General features: G+C 46.0%; 2 protein-coding genes across 8 annotated transcripts in view; one reads left to right on the top strand and one right to left on the bottom strand.

Moving 5' to 3' along the window:
* Positions 1 to 11,854, bottom strand: part of MAPKAPK5 (MAPK activated protein kinase 5) — a 52,510-nt gene extending 40,656 nt beyond the window's left edge. For 3 of the 5 annotated variants that reach the window (XM_063647100.1, XM_054442171.2, XM_054442172.2), the window contains exon 1: positions 11,149 to 11,280. In XM_063647100.1, coding sequence (XP_063503170.1) covers positions 11,149 to 11,184 — 36 coding nt within the window. In that variant the 5' untranslated portion in view covers positions 11,185 to 11,280. Of the gene's footprint in view, positions 1 to 11,148 lie in introns of all 5 variants that reach the window. The other 2 variants (XM_054442170.2, XM_054442169.2) reach the window with 2 other exon arrangements.
* LOC134737645 (putative uncharacterized protein encoded by MAPKAPK5-AS1) lies at positions 11,153 to 14,618 on the top strand. 3 transcript variants are annotated; one of them, XM_063647107.1, is made up of 2 exons: positions 11,153 to 12,227; positions 13,910 to 14,618. In XM_063647107.1, exon 1 carries the CDS (start codon positions 11,153 to 11,155, stop codon positions 11,570 to 11,572), a length of 420 nt encoding a protein of 139 aa, XP_063503177.1. In that variant the 3' UTR covers positions 11,573 to 12,227; positions 13,910 to 14,618. The 3 variants fall into 3 exon arrangements, with proteins under 3 accessions (XP_063503177.1, XP_063503178.1, XP_063503176.1); XM_063647108.1 differs by having other exon boundaries at positions 11,153 to 12,580; positions 14,384 to 14,618; XM_063647106.1 differs by having other exon boundaries at positions 11,153 to 12,580.
* Positions 14,619 to 17,613: the final 2,995 nt, after the last annotated feature.

Raw genomic sequence — 17,613 nt, 5'->3', positions numbered from 1 at the left:
GTTCATAGTAATGATCCAATAGAGGAGGATATACTTTCTAACAAGGGTATACTTTCTAACTTGTTCTATAAAGCTAGCATTACGTTCATACCAAAACTAGAAAAAGGCATCACAACAAAGTATCTATCATGAATATAGATTAAACAATCGTCAACAAAATATTAATAAACTGAAACCAGCAACATGTAAGAATGATTCTACACCAGACTAAGCGGGTCTGAGTGGGGTTTATACCAGGAATGCAAGATTGGCTTAATATCTGAAAATAAAGTAATATTACCATATACTATATTAAGAATAAAGAACAAAAACCACATAATTAACTCAATAGATGAAGAAAAAATATTTAACAAAAACTCAACACCCATTCCTGATAAAAACTGTCAGCCAGGCCGGGCGTAGTGGCTCAAGCCTGTAATCCCAGCACTTTGGGAGGCCAAGGCGGGTGGATCACCTGAGGTCAGGAGTTCGAGACCAGCCTGACCAACAAGGTGAAACCCCATCTCTACTAAACAGTGCACTGGAGTGCAGTGGCGCCATCTTGGCTCACTGTAAGCTCCACCTCCCAGGTTCGCACCGTTCTCCTGCCTCAGCCTCCCCAGTAGCAGGGACTACAGGTGCTTGCCACCACGCCTGACTAATTTTTTGTATTTTTTTTTTAGTAGAGAGGGGGTTTCACCGTGTTAGCCAGGATGGACTCGATCTCCTGACCTCGTGATCCGCCCACCTCGGCCTCCCAAAGTGCTGGGATTACAGGCGTGAAGAAGAAAACAGGAATACATTTATCAGGCTGGGCACAGTGGCTCATGCCTGTAATCCCAACACTTTGGGAGGCTGAGGCAGGTGGATTGCCCGAGGCCAGGAGTTCCAGATCAGCCTGGCCAACATGGTGAAACCCTGTCTCTACTGAAAATACAAAAATTAGCCAGGCATGATGGAGCAAGCCTGTAATCCCAGCTACTCAGGAGGCTGAGGCAGGAGAATCGCTTGAACCCGGGAGGCAGAGGTTGCTGTGAGCCAAGATTGCACCACTGCACTTAAGCCTGCGAGACAGAGTGAGACTCTGTCTCAAAAAAAAAAAAAAAAAAAAAAGTAAAATTTATCAAAAGGCAAGATTTATAGATTTACACACTGGAAACTAGAAAACACTGCTTAGAGAAACTGAAGAAGCCCTAAAGAAATGGAAAGCTCTACTACGTTAATAGATAAGATAATATACTTGACCCTTGAACAACGTGAGGGTTAAGGGCACTGACACCCTGGGCAGTCAAAAACCTGCACATAACTTCTGACTCCCCCAAAATTTAACTACTAATAGCCTGTTAACCATACTGACAACAGGAAGTCAATTAACACATATTTTATGTATTACATACTATACTGTTACAATAGAGTAAGATAGAGAAAAAATGTTATTAAGAAAATCATAAGAGAAAACATATTTGCTATTCATTAAGTGGAAGTGCATCATCATAAAGGTCTTTACCCATCTTCAGGATGAGTAGACTGAGGGAAAGAAAGAAAAGGAGTTGGTTGGTCTTGCTGTCTCAGGATAGCAGAGGTAGAAGAGGTGAAGGGCATGGAAAGGAAGGCAGGAGAGGCAGGCACATCTGGTGTAACATTACAAAAATACATCCTCATTTCTGTCTGACTTTTTTGCTTTTCCATTTATCTAAAAACACTTCTATACAATACTAATCCTTCTTCCACCATTTGCTTTCACTTCAGTGCCAGTATCACAGAAGGTTCCATTCCATATTCCATAAACAAAGCTAAAGGAAGTCTTGAATAATTGGAACCCTTCTGGCAAATTGTCTAATGTCAATTTTTTCCTGCCCGTTTCTTGTACATCTTATTCCTTACTGTCTGCCACGGAAGCACTCATCTCCATCAAGTCATCTTCTATTAATTCCTCAGGTGTGGTGTCTGTTAGCTCTTGAATTTCTCCAAGATCTGTACCTTAAAACTCTTCACCCTTCACCTTTTTTGCCATATCCACAGTCTCTTTCATGATTTCCTTAACCAGCTCTGTCATAAATCCTATGAAGTCATGCACATCTAGACAGAGTTTTCTCCACCAGGAATTTATTGTTTCAGTCTTGATGGCTTCCACAGCTTTTTCTATAACAATGGCATCTTCAGTGGTGTAATCCCTCTAGACTTTCACTACGTTCTATCAGGATTCTCTTCCTTGGTGTTAACAATCTTTTCCAGAGTATACCATGTAATGAGTCTTGAAAGTCCTGGATCAGGTGCGGTGGCTGAAGCCTATAATCCTAGCATTTTGGGAGGCTGAGGCGGGCAGATCACTTGAGGCCAGGAGTTCGAGACCAACCTGGGCAAAATGGTGAAACCCCATGTCTCCTAAAAATACAAAAATTAGCCAGGCATCGTGAGGCATGCCTGTAATTCCAGCTTCTCGAGAGGCTGAGGCATGAGAATTGCTTGAACCTGGGAGGCAGAGGTTGAAGTGAGCCAAGATCACCCCACTGCACTCCAACCTGGGCGACAGAGCCAGACTCTTTCTCAAAAAGTCCTTGAGACCTCCTGATCTACAGGCTGGATTAGAGACACTGTTTGTGGACAAGTAGACCACTTCAAAGCCTAGTGTTGAACTCATGGGATTCTCAGTGGCCAGGCGCATTGTATCAAAAAAACGTTAAAAGGCAGTCCTGGCCGGGCATGGTGGCTCACGCCTGTAATCCCAGCACTTTGGGAGGCCGAGGCAGGCAGATCACTTGAGGTTAGGAATTCAAGACCAGCCTGGCCAACATGCCGAAACCCTGTCTCTACTAAAATACAAAAATTAGCTGGGCGTGGTGGCAGGCAACTATAATCCCAGCTACTCGGGAGGCTGAGGCAGGAGAATGGCGTGAACCCGGGAGGTGGAGCTTGCAGTGAGCCGCGATCGTGCCACTGCACTCCAGCCTGGGCCACAGAGCGAGACTCCTCTCAAAAAAAAAAGAAAAGAAAAAAAGAAAATGGGTTCTCATTATCCAGGCTTTCTTTTGGTAAAAACAGACTGGCAGCTGGTGTTTTATCTTCTCCCTTCAAGGCTCAGAGGTTAGCACCTTTATAGACAAGGGTAGTCCTGATCATAAACTTGACTGCGTTTACACAAAACAGCAGTTAACCTAGCTCTTCCTGCCTTAAATCCTGGCACTCACTGCTCTTCCTTACTAATAAATGTCCTTTGTGGCATTGTTTTCCCCAGAACAAGGCATTTTTGTCTGCATTAAAAACCCATTCAAGCAGATATCCTTTCTCCTCAATGATTTTATTAATGGAATCTGGGAACTTGTTTGCCGCCTCTTGGTCAGCAGAAGCTGCTTCTCCTGTTACCCTGACATTTTTTTAAGCCAAACCTCTCTACAATTATCAAACCATCCTTTGCTGGCATTAAACTCTCCAACTTTAGATCCTTTACCTTCCTTTTGCTTTAAGACACAATGACTTTGATTTTTCTCAAAAAATATTAGTCTATAGGTATGCCTTTCTTATAGCACTCTTGCACCCACATAAAAGCTGCATCTTCAATATGAAATAAAAGGGTATTTTGGCCAGGCACAGTTGCTCATGCCTGTAATCCCAGCACTTTGGGAGGCCGATGCAGGCAGATCACAAGGTCAGAAGTTCGAGACCAGCCTGGCCAACATGGTGAAACCCCATCTCTATTAAAAAGACAAAAAATTAGGCGGGCATGATAGCACACACCTGTAATCCCAGCTACTTGGGAGGCTAAGGCAGGAGAATTGCTTGAACCTGGGAGGCAGAGGTTGCAGTGAGCCAAGATCACGCCACTACACTCCAGCCTGGTCAACAGAGCAAGACTCCATCTCAGAAAAAAAAAAAAAGGATATTTCACAACCAGTTGTGGTGGTTCATGCCTATAATTCCAGCACTTTGGAAGGCCAAAGTGGACTACTGCTTGAGCTCAAGAGCTGGAGACCAGCCTGGGCTATATAGTGGGACCCATGTCTCTACAAAAAAAAAGTTATTTTAATTAGCCAAACATGGTGGTAGACACCTGTGGTCCCAGCTACTAAGGAGGCTGAGGAGGGAGAAATCACTTAAGCCTAGAAGGACATGGCTGCAGTGAACTGTGATCGCATCACTACACTCCAGCCTGGGTGACGAAGTGAGACTGTCCTAACAAAATAAAAGAAAAAGGAAAAAATGTGCTAAACTGGACTTCATAAAATTTAAAACCTTTTGCTCTTCAAAAGACACCATTATAAAATGAGAAGATAAGCCACAGACTGGGAGAAAATATTTGCCAGTCACATAGCTGATAAATGACTTTTATTCAGTTTATAAAGAACTCTAGGCCAGGTGTGGTGGCTGATGCCTGTAATCCCAGCACTTTGGGAGGCCGAGGCAGGCAGATCACAAGGTCAGGAGTTTAAGACAAGCCTGGCCAACATGGCAAAACTAAAATTTTTAGTCTCTACTAAAAATACAAAAATTAGCCAGGCATGGTGGTGGATGCCCATAATCCCAGCTACTTGGGAGGCTGAGGCAGGAGAATCACTTGAACCCGGGAGGTGGAGGTTTCAGTGAGCCAAGATCGTGCCATTGCACTCCAGCCTGGGTGACAAGAGCAAGACTTTGTCTCAGAAAAAAAAAAAAAAGAAAGAAAGAAGGAAAAAAAAGAACTCTTGGCCAGGTGCAGTAATCCTAGCACTTCAGGAGGCTGAGGCAGGCAGATTGCTTGAGCCCAGGAGTTCAAGACCAGCCTGGGCAACATTGTGAGACCTCGTCTCTAAAAAAATTAATAAAAAACTAAATAAATAATCCTATAACTCAATAAGGCAAAGAAATCAATTTTAGGCCGGGCATGGTGGTTCACATCTGTAATCCCAGCACTTTGGGAGGCCAAGGCAGGTGGATCACTTGCGGTCAGAAGTACGAGACCAGCCTGGCCAACATGGTGAAGACCTCATCTCTACTAAAAATACAAAAAAAAAATAAATAAATAAAAATAAAAATACAAAAAATTAGCTGGGCATGGTGGTGCACGCCTGTAATCCCAGCTACTTAGGAGGCTGAGGCAGGAGAATCGCTTGAACCCCGGAGGCAGAGGTTGCAGTGAGCCAAGGTCGTACCCACTGCATTCCAGCCTGAGTGACAAAGTGAGACTCCACCTCAGAAAAAAAAAAAAAAAAGCAATTTTAAAATGGGCAAAAAGAGGCCAGGCACAGTAGCTCATGCCTATAATCCTAGCATTTTGGAGGCCAAGGCGGGCAACCACCTGAGGTCAGGAGTTCAAGACCAGCCTGGCCAACATGGTGAAACCCCATCTCTACTAAAATACAAAAATTAGCTGGGCATGATGGCAGGTTCCTGTAATCCCAGCTACTCAGGAGGCTGAGACAGGAGAATCACTTGAACCCGGGAGACGGTGGTTGCAGTGAGCCGAGATCATGCCACTGCATTCCAGCCTGGGTGGCTGAGCAAGACTCCATCTCAAAAAAAAAAAAAAAAAAAAAACATGGGGCAAAAGATTAGAACAGACCCTTCACCAGAAAAGAAACATGAATGTCAAATTTGCACACAAAAAGATGTCCAACAGCATTAGTCATTAGGGAAATGCAAATTAAAAGCATAATACCACTACACACCCACCGGAAGGACTAAAATAGGAAGACTGAAAATACCAAATATTTGTGAAGATGGTAGAAAAAACTAGGACTTTCAAACACTGCCAGTGGGAATGTATAATGGTACAACCACTTTGGAAAACAGTTTGGTGGTTTCTTAAAAAGTTAAACATAAATTTACTGTACTGCCCAGTTATTCCACATCTAGCTATCTACACAGAAGAAATGAATACATATAGTCACACAAAACTTGTACAGTTTTATCACTTTATTCACAACAGCTAAAAACTAGAAATAATCTAAATGTCCTATAACTGAGAATGGATCAGCAATAAAGACTACTGCTCAATAAAAAGAATGAACTGCTAAAGCATGCACTAACATGGATGAACCTGAGAAATTTGCTAAGAAATACATAAAATTGGTAAGCTATTAAGGAAATAATTTCTAGAGAAGGCAAAAACTACAGTGACAAAGCAAATCAGTGGCTGTAAGGGGCAAGGAATGGGAACGGGGCTGACTGCAACCAGGCAGAAGGAACTTTCTAGCGGGATGGAAATGTTGTACACCAGACTGTGATGATGGCTGCACGCCTCTATAAATTTACTAAAAATTACTGAACATTTACACTGAATGTACTGAACTGTACATTTATATTGAGGGTATTTTTATGATGTACAAACTATACAATTTTTTTAATTTCAAAAACTAAGGAAATGGATTTTCACAAACTCCATCAAATATTAATGACTCGCTATATATCATAGAAGACAATATGTAAGAATCCCTAATCCCAAAATGCCCACTCTCCAGGTTTAGCTAAGTGCCTTGGGTGTAGCAAAGTCATGGGGCTATGGGACTACAGATACAGGTAATATCTGATATTACAGACTACAGATACAGGAATAGAAGATAGAGCCTCCACTTACAGCCATTTGACCTTATCCTAAATTTTTTTTTTTTTGGACAGAGTCTCACCCTGTCACCCAGGCTGGAGTGCAGTGGAGCAATCTCAGCTCACTACAACCTCCGCCTCCCGTGTTCAAGTGATTCTCCTGCCTCAGCCTCCTGAGTAGCTGGGACTACAGACACCCACCACCACACCCAGCTAATTTTTTTCCTTTTTTTTTTTTTTTAGTAGAGATGGGGTTTCACAATGTTGGCCAGGCTGGTCTCGAACTCCTGACCTCAAATGATCTACCCACCTCAGCCTCCCAAAGTGTTGGGATTACAAGCATAAGCCACCACACCCAGCCCCTTATCCTAAAGTTTTTAAGAGTACAGTAGTCCCCACGATAAGGGAGGATATGTTCCAAGACCTCCAGTGGATGCCTGAAACCTTGGATAGTAGTGAGCCCTATACATACTGTTTGTTCTGATAACCAAGATGACTACTAAGTAACTACAGGATAGGAAGCATATACAGTGTGAACATGCTGGACAAAGGGATGATTCATGTCCCAGGCAATATGGCAAGAGATTTCATTACACTACAAAGAATAATGCTTAATTTGAAACTTATGAGAGCCAGGCACGGTGACTCACACCTGTAACTCTAGCACTTTGGGAGGCTGAGGAGGGCGGATCATGAGGTCAGGAGTTCGAGATCAGCCTGGCCAACATGGTGAAACCCCGCCTCTACTAAAAATACAAAAATTAGCCAGGCATTGTGGCGCACACCTGTAATCCCAGCTACTCGGGAGGCTGAGGCAGGAGAACTGCTTGAACCTGGGAGGCAGAGGTTGCAGTGAGCCAAGATCACGCCACTACACTCCAGCCTGGGCATCAGAGCAAGACTCTGTCTCAAAAAAAAAAAAAGAAAGAAAGAAACTTACGAATTATTGATTTGTGGAATTTTCCACTTAATATTTTCAGACTGCAGTTGACCATATGTAACTGAAATTGTGGAAAGCAAAACTGCAGATAAGGGAGGATGAGATCTTAAAGTCCAATCAGTCCACTCGCAGGTAGTCTGGCAGCAAGAGTTCAAGTGCTGTGGCTGGAGGCCAGGAAAATAGCTTTCCAGCTGAACACTACAGGTTTGTCTCAGTGCTCACCATCTGCTGAACACCCCCAAAAAAGCAAAACAATGAATACAACACAATGCCACAGACCAAATGTGTTTTATTTGATGTAATGCTGGCTTGCTTCCAAAGGAGTACATCCTAATCAGTACTGATTTTCAACTCCACCAATAGGTATTGGTTGGACATGCCCAAATTAGTGTAGATTCACCATGACCTACTGAGTACTTTTGAGTGAAGAAAAGCTAAAAAAATTTTAAGAAAATTGGGCTGGGCAAGAGTCAAGTGAAAAAAACAACTCTTTCTAAAGCACCCTTAAGTTGCTATGAGCTAATATTCATTGAGCTCTTGCTGTTAGGTCTTATTATTTTTTTGAGAAGGAGTCTCACTCTGTCACCCAGGCTGGAGTGCAGTGGCATGATCTCAGCTCACTGCAACCTCTGCCCCCTCAGGTTCAAGTGATTCTCCTGCCTCAGCTTTCTGAGTAGCTGGGATTACAGATGTGTGCCACCACACTCGGCTAATTTTTGTATTTTTAGTAGAGACGGGGGTCTCGCCATGTTGGCCAGAGTGGTCTCCAACTCCTGACCTCAGGTGATCAGGAGGCCGCCTAGGCCTCCCAAAGTGCTGGGATTACAGGTGTGAGCCACCGTGCCTGGCCTAGGTATTATTATAAGCACATTTGGGTATATCTGCTCATTTAATCCTCAAAAACTAACAAACAAACAAACAAAAAACCCTATGAGCTGGGAGTGCTTTTATCCCATCTATAGATGAGGAAACTAACGAGACAGAAGTGAAGTGATGTCGTACTCAGGCACATGGCTAATAAAATAGAAAGGCTGGGCTGCACATGGTAGCTCATGCCTGTAGTCCCAACACTTTGGGAGGCCGAGGCGGACAGATCACCTGAGGTCAGGAGTTCGAGACCAGCCTGGCCAACATGGTGAAACCCCATCTTTTCTAGCAATATAACAACAATAACAACAAAATAGCAATAACAACAAAAATAGCTGGGCGTGCTGGTGTGCGCCTGTAGTCCCAGCTACTCGGAGGGCCAAGGCACAAAAATTGCTTGAACCCGGGAGGAGGAGGCTGCAGTGAGCCGAGATCACGCCACTGCACTCCAGCCTGGGTGACAGAGTGAGACTCTGTCTCAAAAAAAAAAAACATAGGGTGAGATTTCAACTGAGTCTACCTAGAGAAACTATAACAACCACTAAGTGACGCTGCTGCCCTATTTGTATACTTATCCCCTGGAACTATGTCTCTCTTCTGCTCAAAACTCTCCTATAGTTCCCCTTTTAATCAGGATCAAAGCCAAAGTTCTTACGATGGCCTACAAGGCCCTAAGTGCCTTGCTTCCCATTGCTGCTCTACATCATCTCCACTGACTCACTGCATTCCAGCCACCTTGCTCTTCCTACATCACACTACACCTGCTTCTACCTCAAGGTCTGTCCTTGCTGTTCCCACTGCCTGTTATACTCTTCCCTGAGACAGTGGTGGCTTGCTCTCGCATTTCCATCAGAACTCTACAGTGTCACCTCCTCCGACTACCCTATTTAACACAGTACTCCTCACCCTTTCCACACTTAATTAAAACCACCTAGCAGTAACCCCACCCTCTAGAATATAAGCTACATGACAGTAGGGACATCTAGGAGTCTGGCTTGTACCATTTGTGTCTAGGACACCATCTGGCACACAGGAGACAATGTTTAAAAACTGGCCACATATGCTTTGATTCACAACCCTTAATTAAATAACTTCAGGCGGCATATCATGCCTCTGTGCCAATAAAACCCAAACCAAGGCTGGGCGCGGTGGCTCACACCTGTAATCTCAGAACTTTGGGAGGCCAAGGCGGGCGAATCATGACGTCAGGAGATAGAGACCATCCTGGCTAACACGGTGAAACCCCACCTCTACTAAAAATACAACAAAATTAGCTGGGTGTGGTGGCACGCGCCTGTAGTCCCAGCTACTCGGTAGGCTGAGGCAGAAGAATCGCTTGAACCTGGGAGGCGGAGGTTGCAGTGAGCCAAGAGCATGCCACTGCACTCCAGCCTGGACAACAAAGCCAGACTCCGACTCAAAAAAAAAAAAAAACCCAGAACAAAAGAAGGCTATATCAAGGCAGTCTTTTAGAATCTTTATTTTTATGATTTAAAACCTGGTCTTCCTTGGGCCAGGCACGGTGGTTCATGCCTGTAATCCCACCACTTTGGGAGGCCAAGGCGGGCGGATCACGAGGTCAGGAGATCGAGCCCATCCTGGCTATTACGGTGAAACCCCGTCTCTACTAAAAATACAAACAAACAAAAAAAATTAGCAGGGCGTGGTGGGTGGGCGCCTGTAATCCCAGCTACTCGGGAGGCTGAGGCAGGAGAATGGCGTGAACCCAGGAGGCGGAACTTGCAGTGAGCCAAGATCGCGCCACTATGCTCCAGCCTGGGCGACAGAGTGAGACTCCGTCTCAAAAACAAACAAACAAAAAACCTGGTCTTCCTTAATGTATATGTTATATGTTGATGCCTCCTTTAAAAGGTTAAGTTTCTTTGGAATGAGTTGATGATTTTGAGAAACTATGTACACCACCTAAAGAATTAGTAGAAGTGTAAATTCTTAATCATTACTAGTAACTGTCTTGAAGGGGAAAATAACCCCAAGCTGCCAATAGATGCCTGTCCTTCAAGATAAAATGAAATTATTCAATGCACTGGGTTGACTTAACACTACAATAAGTAAATAATACATCAAACTTTAAGCGTCAATGTTTAATTTTCATAAGACTAATTTCTTAGCTACAGCTGTCAAGACAGATAACTGGCCCTGAGTGGGCAAAATGTGCCTTTAAAAAAAAAAAAAAAGTTAAAAACAGGTTTTAGAAAACTTATTTTATTTGTGTAATTTTCGAACACACATTTGCTTTTCTTTTGGTTTAAGTGCAGTTAAGTCACAGGAACTGTTAACTTTTCCTAAGTAAACTCAATGCTTCCTAGGAGAGAGAAGAGGAAAAAGAAAAAGGGGAGAACACACGGAAAAGTGAGGACAACCTATTCCCGAAAGGACAAGTTTTGTACGGCGAACCACCTTCTTCCAAATGCAGATTTCCAGAAGGCTGATTTCAAACAAATCGGGAGGGATGGATAAATTCCAACTCTCCAAGTGCTGTAGACCATCCGGAAGCAAATGCTGGTGGCCCTTGGGGAGTGATCGAAACGTGTAGTAGTAGTAGGGCTCTCTTCGTCCCATTCATTGACACTTGATAGTGTCTCCAGGCCACTCACCTCCGTTCTAGCTGAGCAAATTACACCAGGGAAGCTGGAGGGAGTCGGACACACACCCACACCCAAACCCTTGGCCCCAGGGCTGTAAAGCGCGATCCACGGAATCCGGGGGAGGCCGAAACCCGGTAGTCGATGGAACCTCTCACTGCAAAATCTCCCCGCTTTTTGAGGCTGGAGCCGAGAAGAACGCCACAGAACAACGCGGGGGAAGAGGGGGCACCTCCCCCTTACCTTGATGGCTTTCTCCATGTCGCTCTCTTCCGACATACTCAGTGGGGCCCCCACAGCCGGGAGAGGCGGAGGCTGCTCAGCCGCCCTGTCCCCGCGCGGCCGAGGGAGCAAAGGGCTCGGCACTCGGGCCCCTGGGCCTCGTGGCGACGGGCAGCAGCCGCCCCTCGGGACCGGTGGGGATGAGGACCCCGGCGCCGGCTCTGCTTCGGCGGGCGGCTCTAGGCTGGCGGCAGCAGCAGCGGGGGAGGCGGCGGCCCCTGGGGACAAGTCTTTGTGCTGGGCCCCGCGCGGCCGCCTCCTAGCCTCATCCCCAGCTGGGGAGGCAGGCTCCCGGGGTAGGGCGAGGCGGGGAGGGCCTCGACCCGGGGTGCTGTGTAGGGGCCTCGCGGGGCCGCCGCTTAGACCCGGGCTCGCCAGGTCCTAAAAAGGAGCCTGCGCCTCCGCCTCCGCCGCCTGCACCGCCGCGAAGCCGAAGCCGAAGCAGAGCTCGGCGCCGCTGCTCCCGCCGCCGCCTCAGCGCCACACATCGCCGGGACACCCGCGCCGGGCAGCCCCGCCGGCCGCCCTCACGCACGCGCTGTGCCCCGCAGGAGCTCAGGGCCGCCCCTCCTGCCGCCCAGCTTCGTGACTCCACGGCCCCACGCGCCCCTTGCTGCCTTCCGCTGGGGTTTCCGAGCCGCCCCCGAGCCGCGCACCCGACTTGCAGGCGCCCGCCTGGGCCTCCCTAAAACGCGCCGCATACAGGACAGGCCCCTGGGCCTTCCGCGGCGATGGCGCTGCGCTAATGACGTCATAGGCCCGGACTCGCGTGAGTGCGCGTGCGTTGGGGCCTCAGCCTTTACCTCCACACTGCGGAGATTCACGCCTGGAAAACGCTCTTCTGAGATGATCTGTGGAGGTCAACCCAGGAGAGAGAAGACAGGACTGAAGCACCGAAAGGGTCCTGCCGTAACGGAGCAGGATTGTATAGAATATATAATAGCAGTAGCAGCTCTGTTTACGGAGCATTAACCTTACGTGGAGTTATTTCCTGCATTTCCTCCTTTCATCTTTACAAGGTAGCCATTTGGCGTTGTGAGGTATGGATGTTCCCATCCCTAATTTGCAAAATAGGTAACTGAGGCTCAGGAGAGCTAGACTAGTTTGTGCACAGCCGAGAAGTGGTCAAGCTAGAATGGGACCCCAGGTTTGTGCTCCCTACTCTCCACCGATAACCTATCAAAGGGCTTTGCAAGAGCTTTTGACTAATCGCCTCTCAGTGGTTCTCATTCACTTAATTGCACATCAGTATGTGCCAAATCTACTAGACATTGGAGAAACAGTAGGAACAACACCTGGTACCGGCACATGGATCTTTCAGGAAAATGAAGTAGGTAATAAACAGGAAAAAGCCCGAATCTGATGCTAAGAAGAACATAAACAGGATGCTGAGGTAAGAGAATAACTGGATGTGGGGCCTGCTTCGTATTAGATGATTAAGGAAGGAATCTCAGGAGGTAACATTTAAGCTGAGACCCCTGAGGAATGAGAAAGGGCTGGCTATTGGAAATCCAAGGAAAGATTTCTGGGCAGATGGGTAGAAATTTTAAGGTGGAAATAAGCTAAATATGTTCAAGGATCAGCAAGAAGGTCATTGTAGCTGGAGTAGATCGAGTAGGAGGAGACTGATAAAGGATGAGGTTGGAGGCTGGGCGCGGTGGGTCACGCCTGTAATCCCAGCACTTCGTTAGGCCAAGGCGGGCGGATCACTTGAAGTCAGGAGTTCGAGACCGGCCTGGCCAACATGGCGAAACCCCGTCTCTATTTCAAAAAAAGAAAAAAAAATAGTATAAAAAGGATGAGGTTGGAGATGTGGGCAGGGGCTGCATCATATGTGGCCTTTGGGGGTCATAATCAGGACTTCGGATTTTATTCTAAGCTATTGTAAGGTTTTAAACTAAAGAGTGATGTGATCCAATAGCAAAGACTTGGAACCAACCCAAATGTCCAACAATGATAGACTGGATTAAGAAAATGTGGCACATATACACCATGGAATACTATGCAGCCATAAAAAATGATGAGTTCACGTCCTTTGTAGGGACATGGATGAAATTGGAAATCATCATTCTCAGTAAACTATCGCAAGAACAAAAAACCAAACACCGCATATTCTCACTCATAGGTGGGAATTGAACAATGAGAACACATGGACACAGGAAGGGGAACATCACACTTCGGGGACTGTTGTGGGGTGGGGGGAGGGGGGAGAGATAGCATTGGGAGATATACCTAATGCTAGATGACGAGTTGGTGGGTGCAGCGCACCAGCATGGCACATGTATACATATGTAACTTACCTGCACGTTGCGCACATGTACCATGGAGCCTAAAGTATAATAATAATAATAATAATAATAAAAAGAAAAAAAAAAGAGTGATGTGATCAAATTTGTTTTAAAAGATCACTCTGCTTTGTAGAGAATAGAATATAGGAAGGCAAGAATGGAAACAGAGCTATTAGGAGGCTATTGGAGAATAATGCAGACGAGAGATTATTACACTGTCTGAACTAAGGAGGTGGCGGTAAAGGTGTAGAGAAGATGGATTTTTTTTTTTTTTTAAACAGGGTCCCACTGGCTAGAGTGCAGTGGCATGATCACAGCTCACTGCAACCTAGACCTCCTGGGCTCAGGCGATCCTCCCACCTCAGCATCCTGAGTAGCTGGGACTATAGGCGCATGCCACCATGCCTGGCTAATTTTTCGTATTTTTTTTGTAGAGATTGGGTCTCTCCACATTGCCTAGGCTGCTCTCCAACTTCTGAGCTCAAGTGATCCACCTCCCTTGGCCTCCCAAAGTACTAGGATTCCAGGCGTGAGCCACCGTGCCTGGCTGAGAAGATGGATTTAAGACATGTTTTGGAGGTAACATCATCAGGACTTCCTGAAGGATTAGATGTGGAAGGGAAGGATAAGAAACAGACCAAGGATAACTTTCAAATGTATGCTTAAGCAACTAGATGGATAATGATGCCACTGAGTGAGTGAAAAACTTGATGGAAGTGGAAGATTCAGAGTTCGTTTCTATCTAGGTTAATTTGAGACATACCAGAGCATAAGTCAAGTAAGTAATTGAATATTGGAGTGGAGACTTAGTTGTCTACCGAATTATTATTTTATTTGTCGGACATACATCTACACTGCATTCCTCAAAGTAAAATTTAAGTGTGGCTCTGTGCCTATGCTCTCCCCAGCGGAAAGTGAGCAGAAGAGGTGTGCAGTTTCCAGGCCTGGCCCATACAGACCTCCAACAGGTGTTCCCCTGTGCTCTTACTCCTTCTGCCAACTGGAAGCAGATGGTGACAGGCTCTGGAGAAGGCAAGGCCTGAAGATGGGAGATTCCTAAGTGGAGGAGAACTGTGCCTTACTGACCTAAATATCCACTCAGTATTGTTATGTGAGAATAAATAAACTTGTGTTGACCTTTTACTTACTTTGAGTCTTTTGTTCTAGCAGCTTTGCCTATGCTACCTAATATGAATAAGAGCAATGATCCCGCGATGAACTTTGGGAGAAAATTTTTAAATGACTTGAATTGACATCTGTAACAGGAAATATTCGTGCAAAAGTAATTGTGGTTTTTGCCATTTAAAAGATGGCAAAAACTGCAATCATTTTTGCACTAACCTATAGAAGATGCCTTGGATTTATTCATTCATTTCATCCAGTAAGAATTTCTCTCTGCCAGGCTCTATGTCTTGTAATAGAGATGCAAAGATGAAGAGACAAGGTCCCTGCTCTCAAGCAGCTTTTAGTCTAGCTGTTCAACTTACTGACTTATTTGCACATGCTTTCCCACTACCCAGAAACTCAGGCTTCCCTCATAACACACACACATACATACACACAGCCTAGTTTCTACTCATTCTTCAACTTTATTCTTCTTTGAGGCGGAGGCTCGCTGTGTCCCCCAGGCTGGAGTGCAGTGGTGCGATCTCGGCTCACTGCAACCTCTGCCTCCTGAGTTCAAGTGATTCTTCTGCCTTAGCCTCCCGAGTTGCTGGGATTACAGGTACCTGCCACCACGCCCGGCTAATTTTTGTATTTTTAGTAGAGACAGGGTTTCACCATGTTGATCAGGCTGGTCTCGAACTCCTGACCTTAGGTGATCCGCCCATGTCAGCCTCCCAGAGTGCCGGGATTACAGGTGTGAGCCACCACACCTGGCCAATTCTTGATAATGTTTTTTCAGAAAGACATGCCTTGCCCATACCCTCCTTTCCTAATCTAAATCAGATGTTCCTATTATCCTGTAACTAATCTCAACAAGGGAAAGAATCTTATTTGTCTTATTGGTCATATGTCCCTAATACCCAGTCCATTGTAGGTACTTAATAAATTTATTTGTCGAAGGAATCAATGAATGGAGAAGGCAGAACCCTGAAGAAAGTGGTTTCTTCCAATGAAATTCCTCCATTTTTTGCTGGTGAGGCAGCCCTGGTTCACAGCCTCCAGTGATGCTCACATCTTGTTATTTATGATCTTATGCAGTCCTCTCGCCCTGCATGTGGTCTGGATCAAGTGGTTTGCTTTCGGTAAACAGATGTCATGTTCAAGATTAGGTAACAGAAAAACTCTGGCTTCCATTGGGGCCCTCTCTGACTCTTTTACTCATCTGCTCTTAGGGAAGCCAGCTCACTTGGTTCCTAAGGCTGCTGTAACAAAGTATCACAAATTGGGTGGCTTAAAACAACAGAAGTTTATCCTCACAGCTCCAGATGCTAGAAGTCTGTAATGAATGTGTCAGCAGAGGCCGGGCACTGTGGCTCACTCCTGTACTTCTAGCACTTTGGGAGGCCAAAGCAGGCAGATCACTTGAGGTCAGGAGTTCGAGACCAGCCTGGCCAACATGGTGAAACCTCGTCTCTACTAAAAATAAAAAATAAAAAAAATTAGCCAGTGGTGGTGGCGGGCACCTGTAATCCCAGCTACTCTGGAGGCTGAGCCAGGAGAATCACCTGAACTCAGGAGGCAGAGAGGTTGCAGTGAACTGAGACTGCACCTGTGCACTCCAGTCTGGGCAACAGAGCAAGACTCTATCTCAAAAAAAAAAAAAAGTGGCGGGGCACGGTGGCTCATGACTGTAATCCCAGCACTTTGGGAGGCCGAGGTGGGCAGATCATGAGGTCAGGAGATCGAGACTGTCTCGGCTAACACGGTGAAACCCCCCATCTCTACTAAAAATACAAAAAAATAGCCAGGTGTGGTGGCGGACTCCTGTAGTCCCAGCTACTCAGGAGGGTGAGGCAGGAGAATGGCGTGAACCCGAGAGGCACAGCTTGCAGTGAGTCAAGATCACGCCACTGCACTCCGGCCTGGGCGACAGTGTGAGACTGTCTCAAAAAAAAAAAAGTGTCAACAAAGCCATGTTCCTTCTGAAGGCTACAGGGAAGACTCCTTCCTTCTGGTGGCTCCAGACAGTCCTTGGCATTCTTTGGCGGTATCACTCCAGGCTCTTCCTCTGTCTTCACATGGCCTTCCCTATGTGTCTCTCTGTGTCCTCTCCTCTTAATAAAACGTCGTCGGATTTAGGGCCCAACATCATCCAGCACGATCTCATCTTAATTACATCTGCAAAGACCCTATTTCCAAATAAGGTCACATTCTGAGCTTCTGTGCAAACATGAATTTTGGGGCAATATACTATTCAGTCCATTACAGACATGGCGAGGAACTAACGTCTCTTACCAGCTGCCAGTGAGTACCTAAGGACTGCCAACACATACATAAGCTTAGAAAGGATACTCACCAAATTGAGCCTTTAGCTGACGTCATCCCCAGCCCACAACTTGATCGTGGCCCCGTGAGAGATTATGCCAGGCACACCCAGCCAAGCCATACCCAAACTCCCGACCCACAGAAACAGATTTTTTAATGTTGTTTTAAAGTACTAAATTTGGCCAGGCACAGTGGTTCATGCCTGTAATCCCAGCACTTTGGGAGGCCGAGGTGGGTGGATCACTTGAGGCCAGGAGTTCAAGACCAGTCTGACCAATATGGTGAAACCCCATCTCTACTAAAAGTACAAAAATTAGCCGCACGTGATGGCACCTTCCTGTAATCCCAGCTACTCAGGAGGCTGAGGCAGAAGAATCGCTTGAACCTGGGAAGCAGAGGTTGCAGTGAGCCAAGATCACACCACTGCACTCCAGTCTGGGCAACAGAGCAAGACTGTCTCCAAAAAAATTTTTTTAATTAAAAAATTAAAAATAAATAAGGTTGGGCACCGTGGCTCACGCCTGTAATCACAGCACTTTGGGAGGCCAAGATGGGTGGATCACGAGGTCAGGAGTTCAAGACTGGCCTGGCCAATATGGTGAAACTCCGTCTCTACTAAAAATACGATTACTCAGGCATGGTAGTGTGTCTGGAATTGGTGGGTTCTTGGTCTCACTGACTTCAAGAATGAAGCCGCGGACCCTCG

Source organism: Pongo pygmaeus, chromosome 10 (assembly GCF_028885625.2).
Source record: "Pongo pygmaeus isolate AG05252 chromosome 10, NHGRI_mPonPyg2-v2.0_pri, whole genome shotgun sequence".
NCBI lineage: Eukaryota > Metazoa > Chordata > Mammalia > Primates > Hominidae > Pongo > Pongo pygmaeus.
The sequence above is the reverse complement of the archived record's forward strand: the minus strand, read 5'-3'. Positions and strand labels throughout refer to the sequence as shown.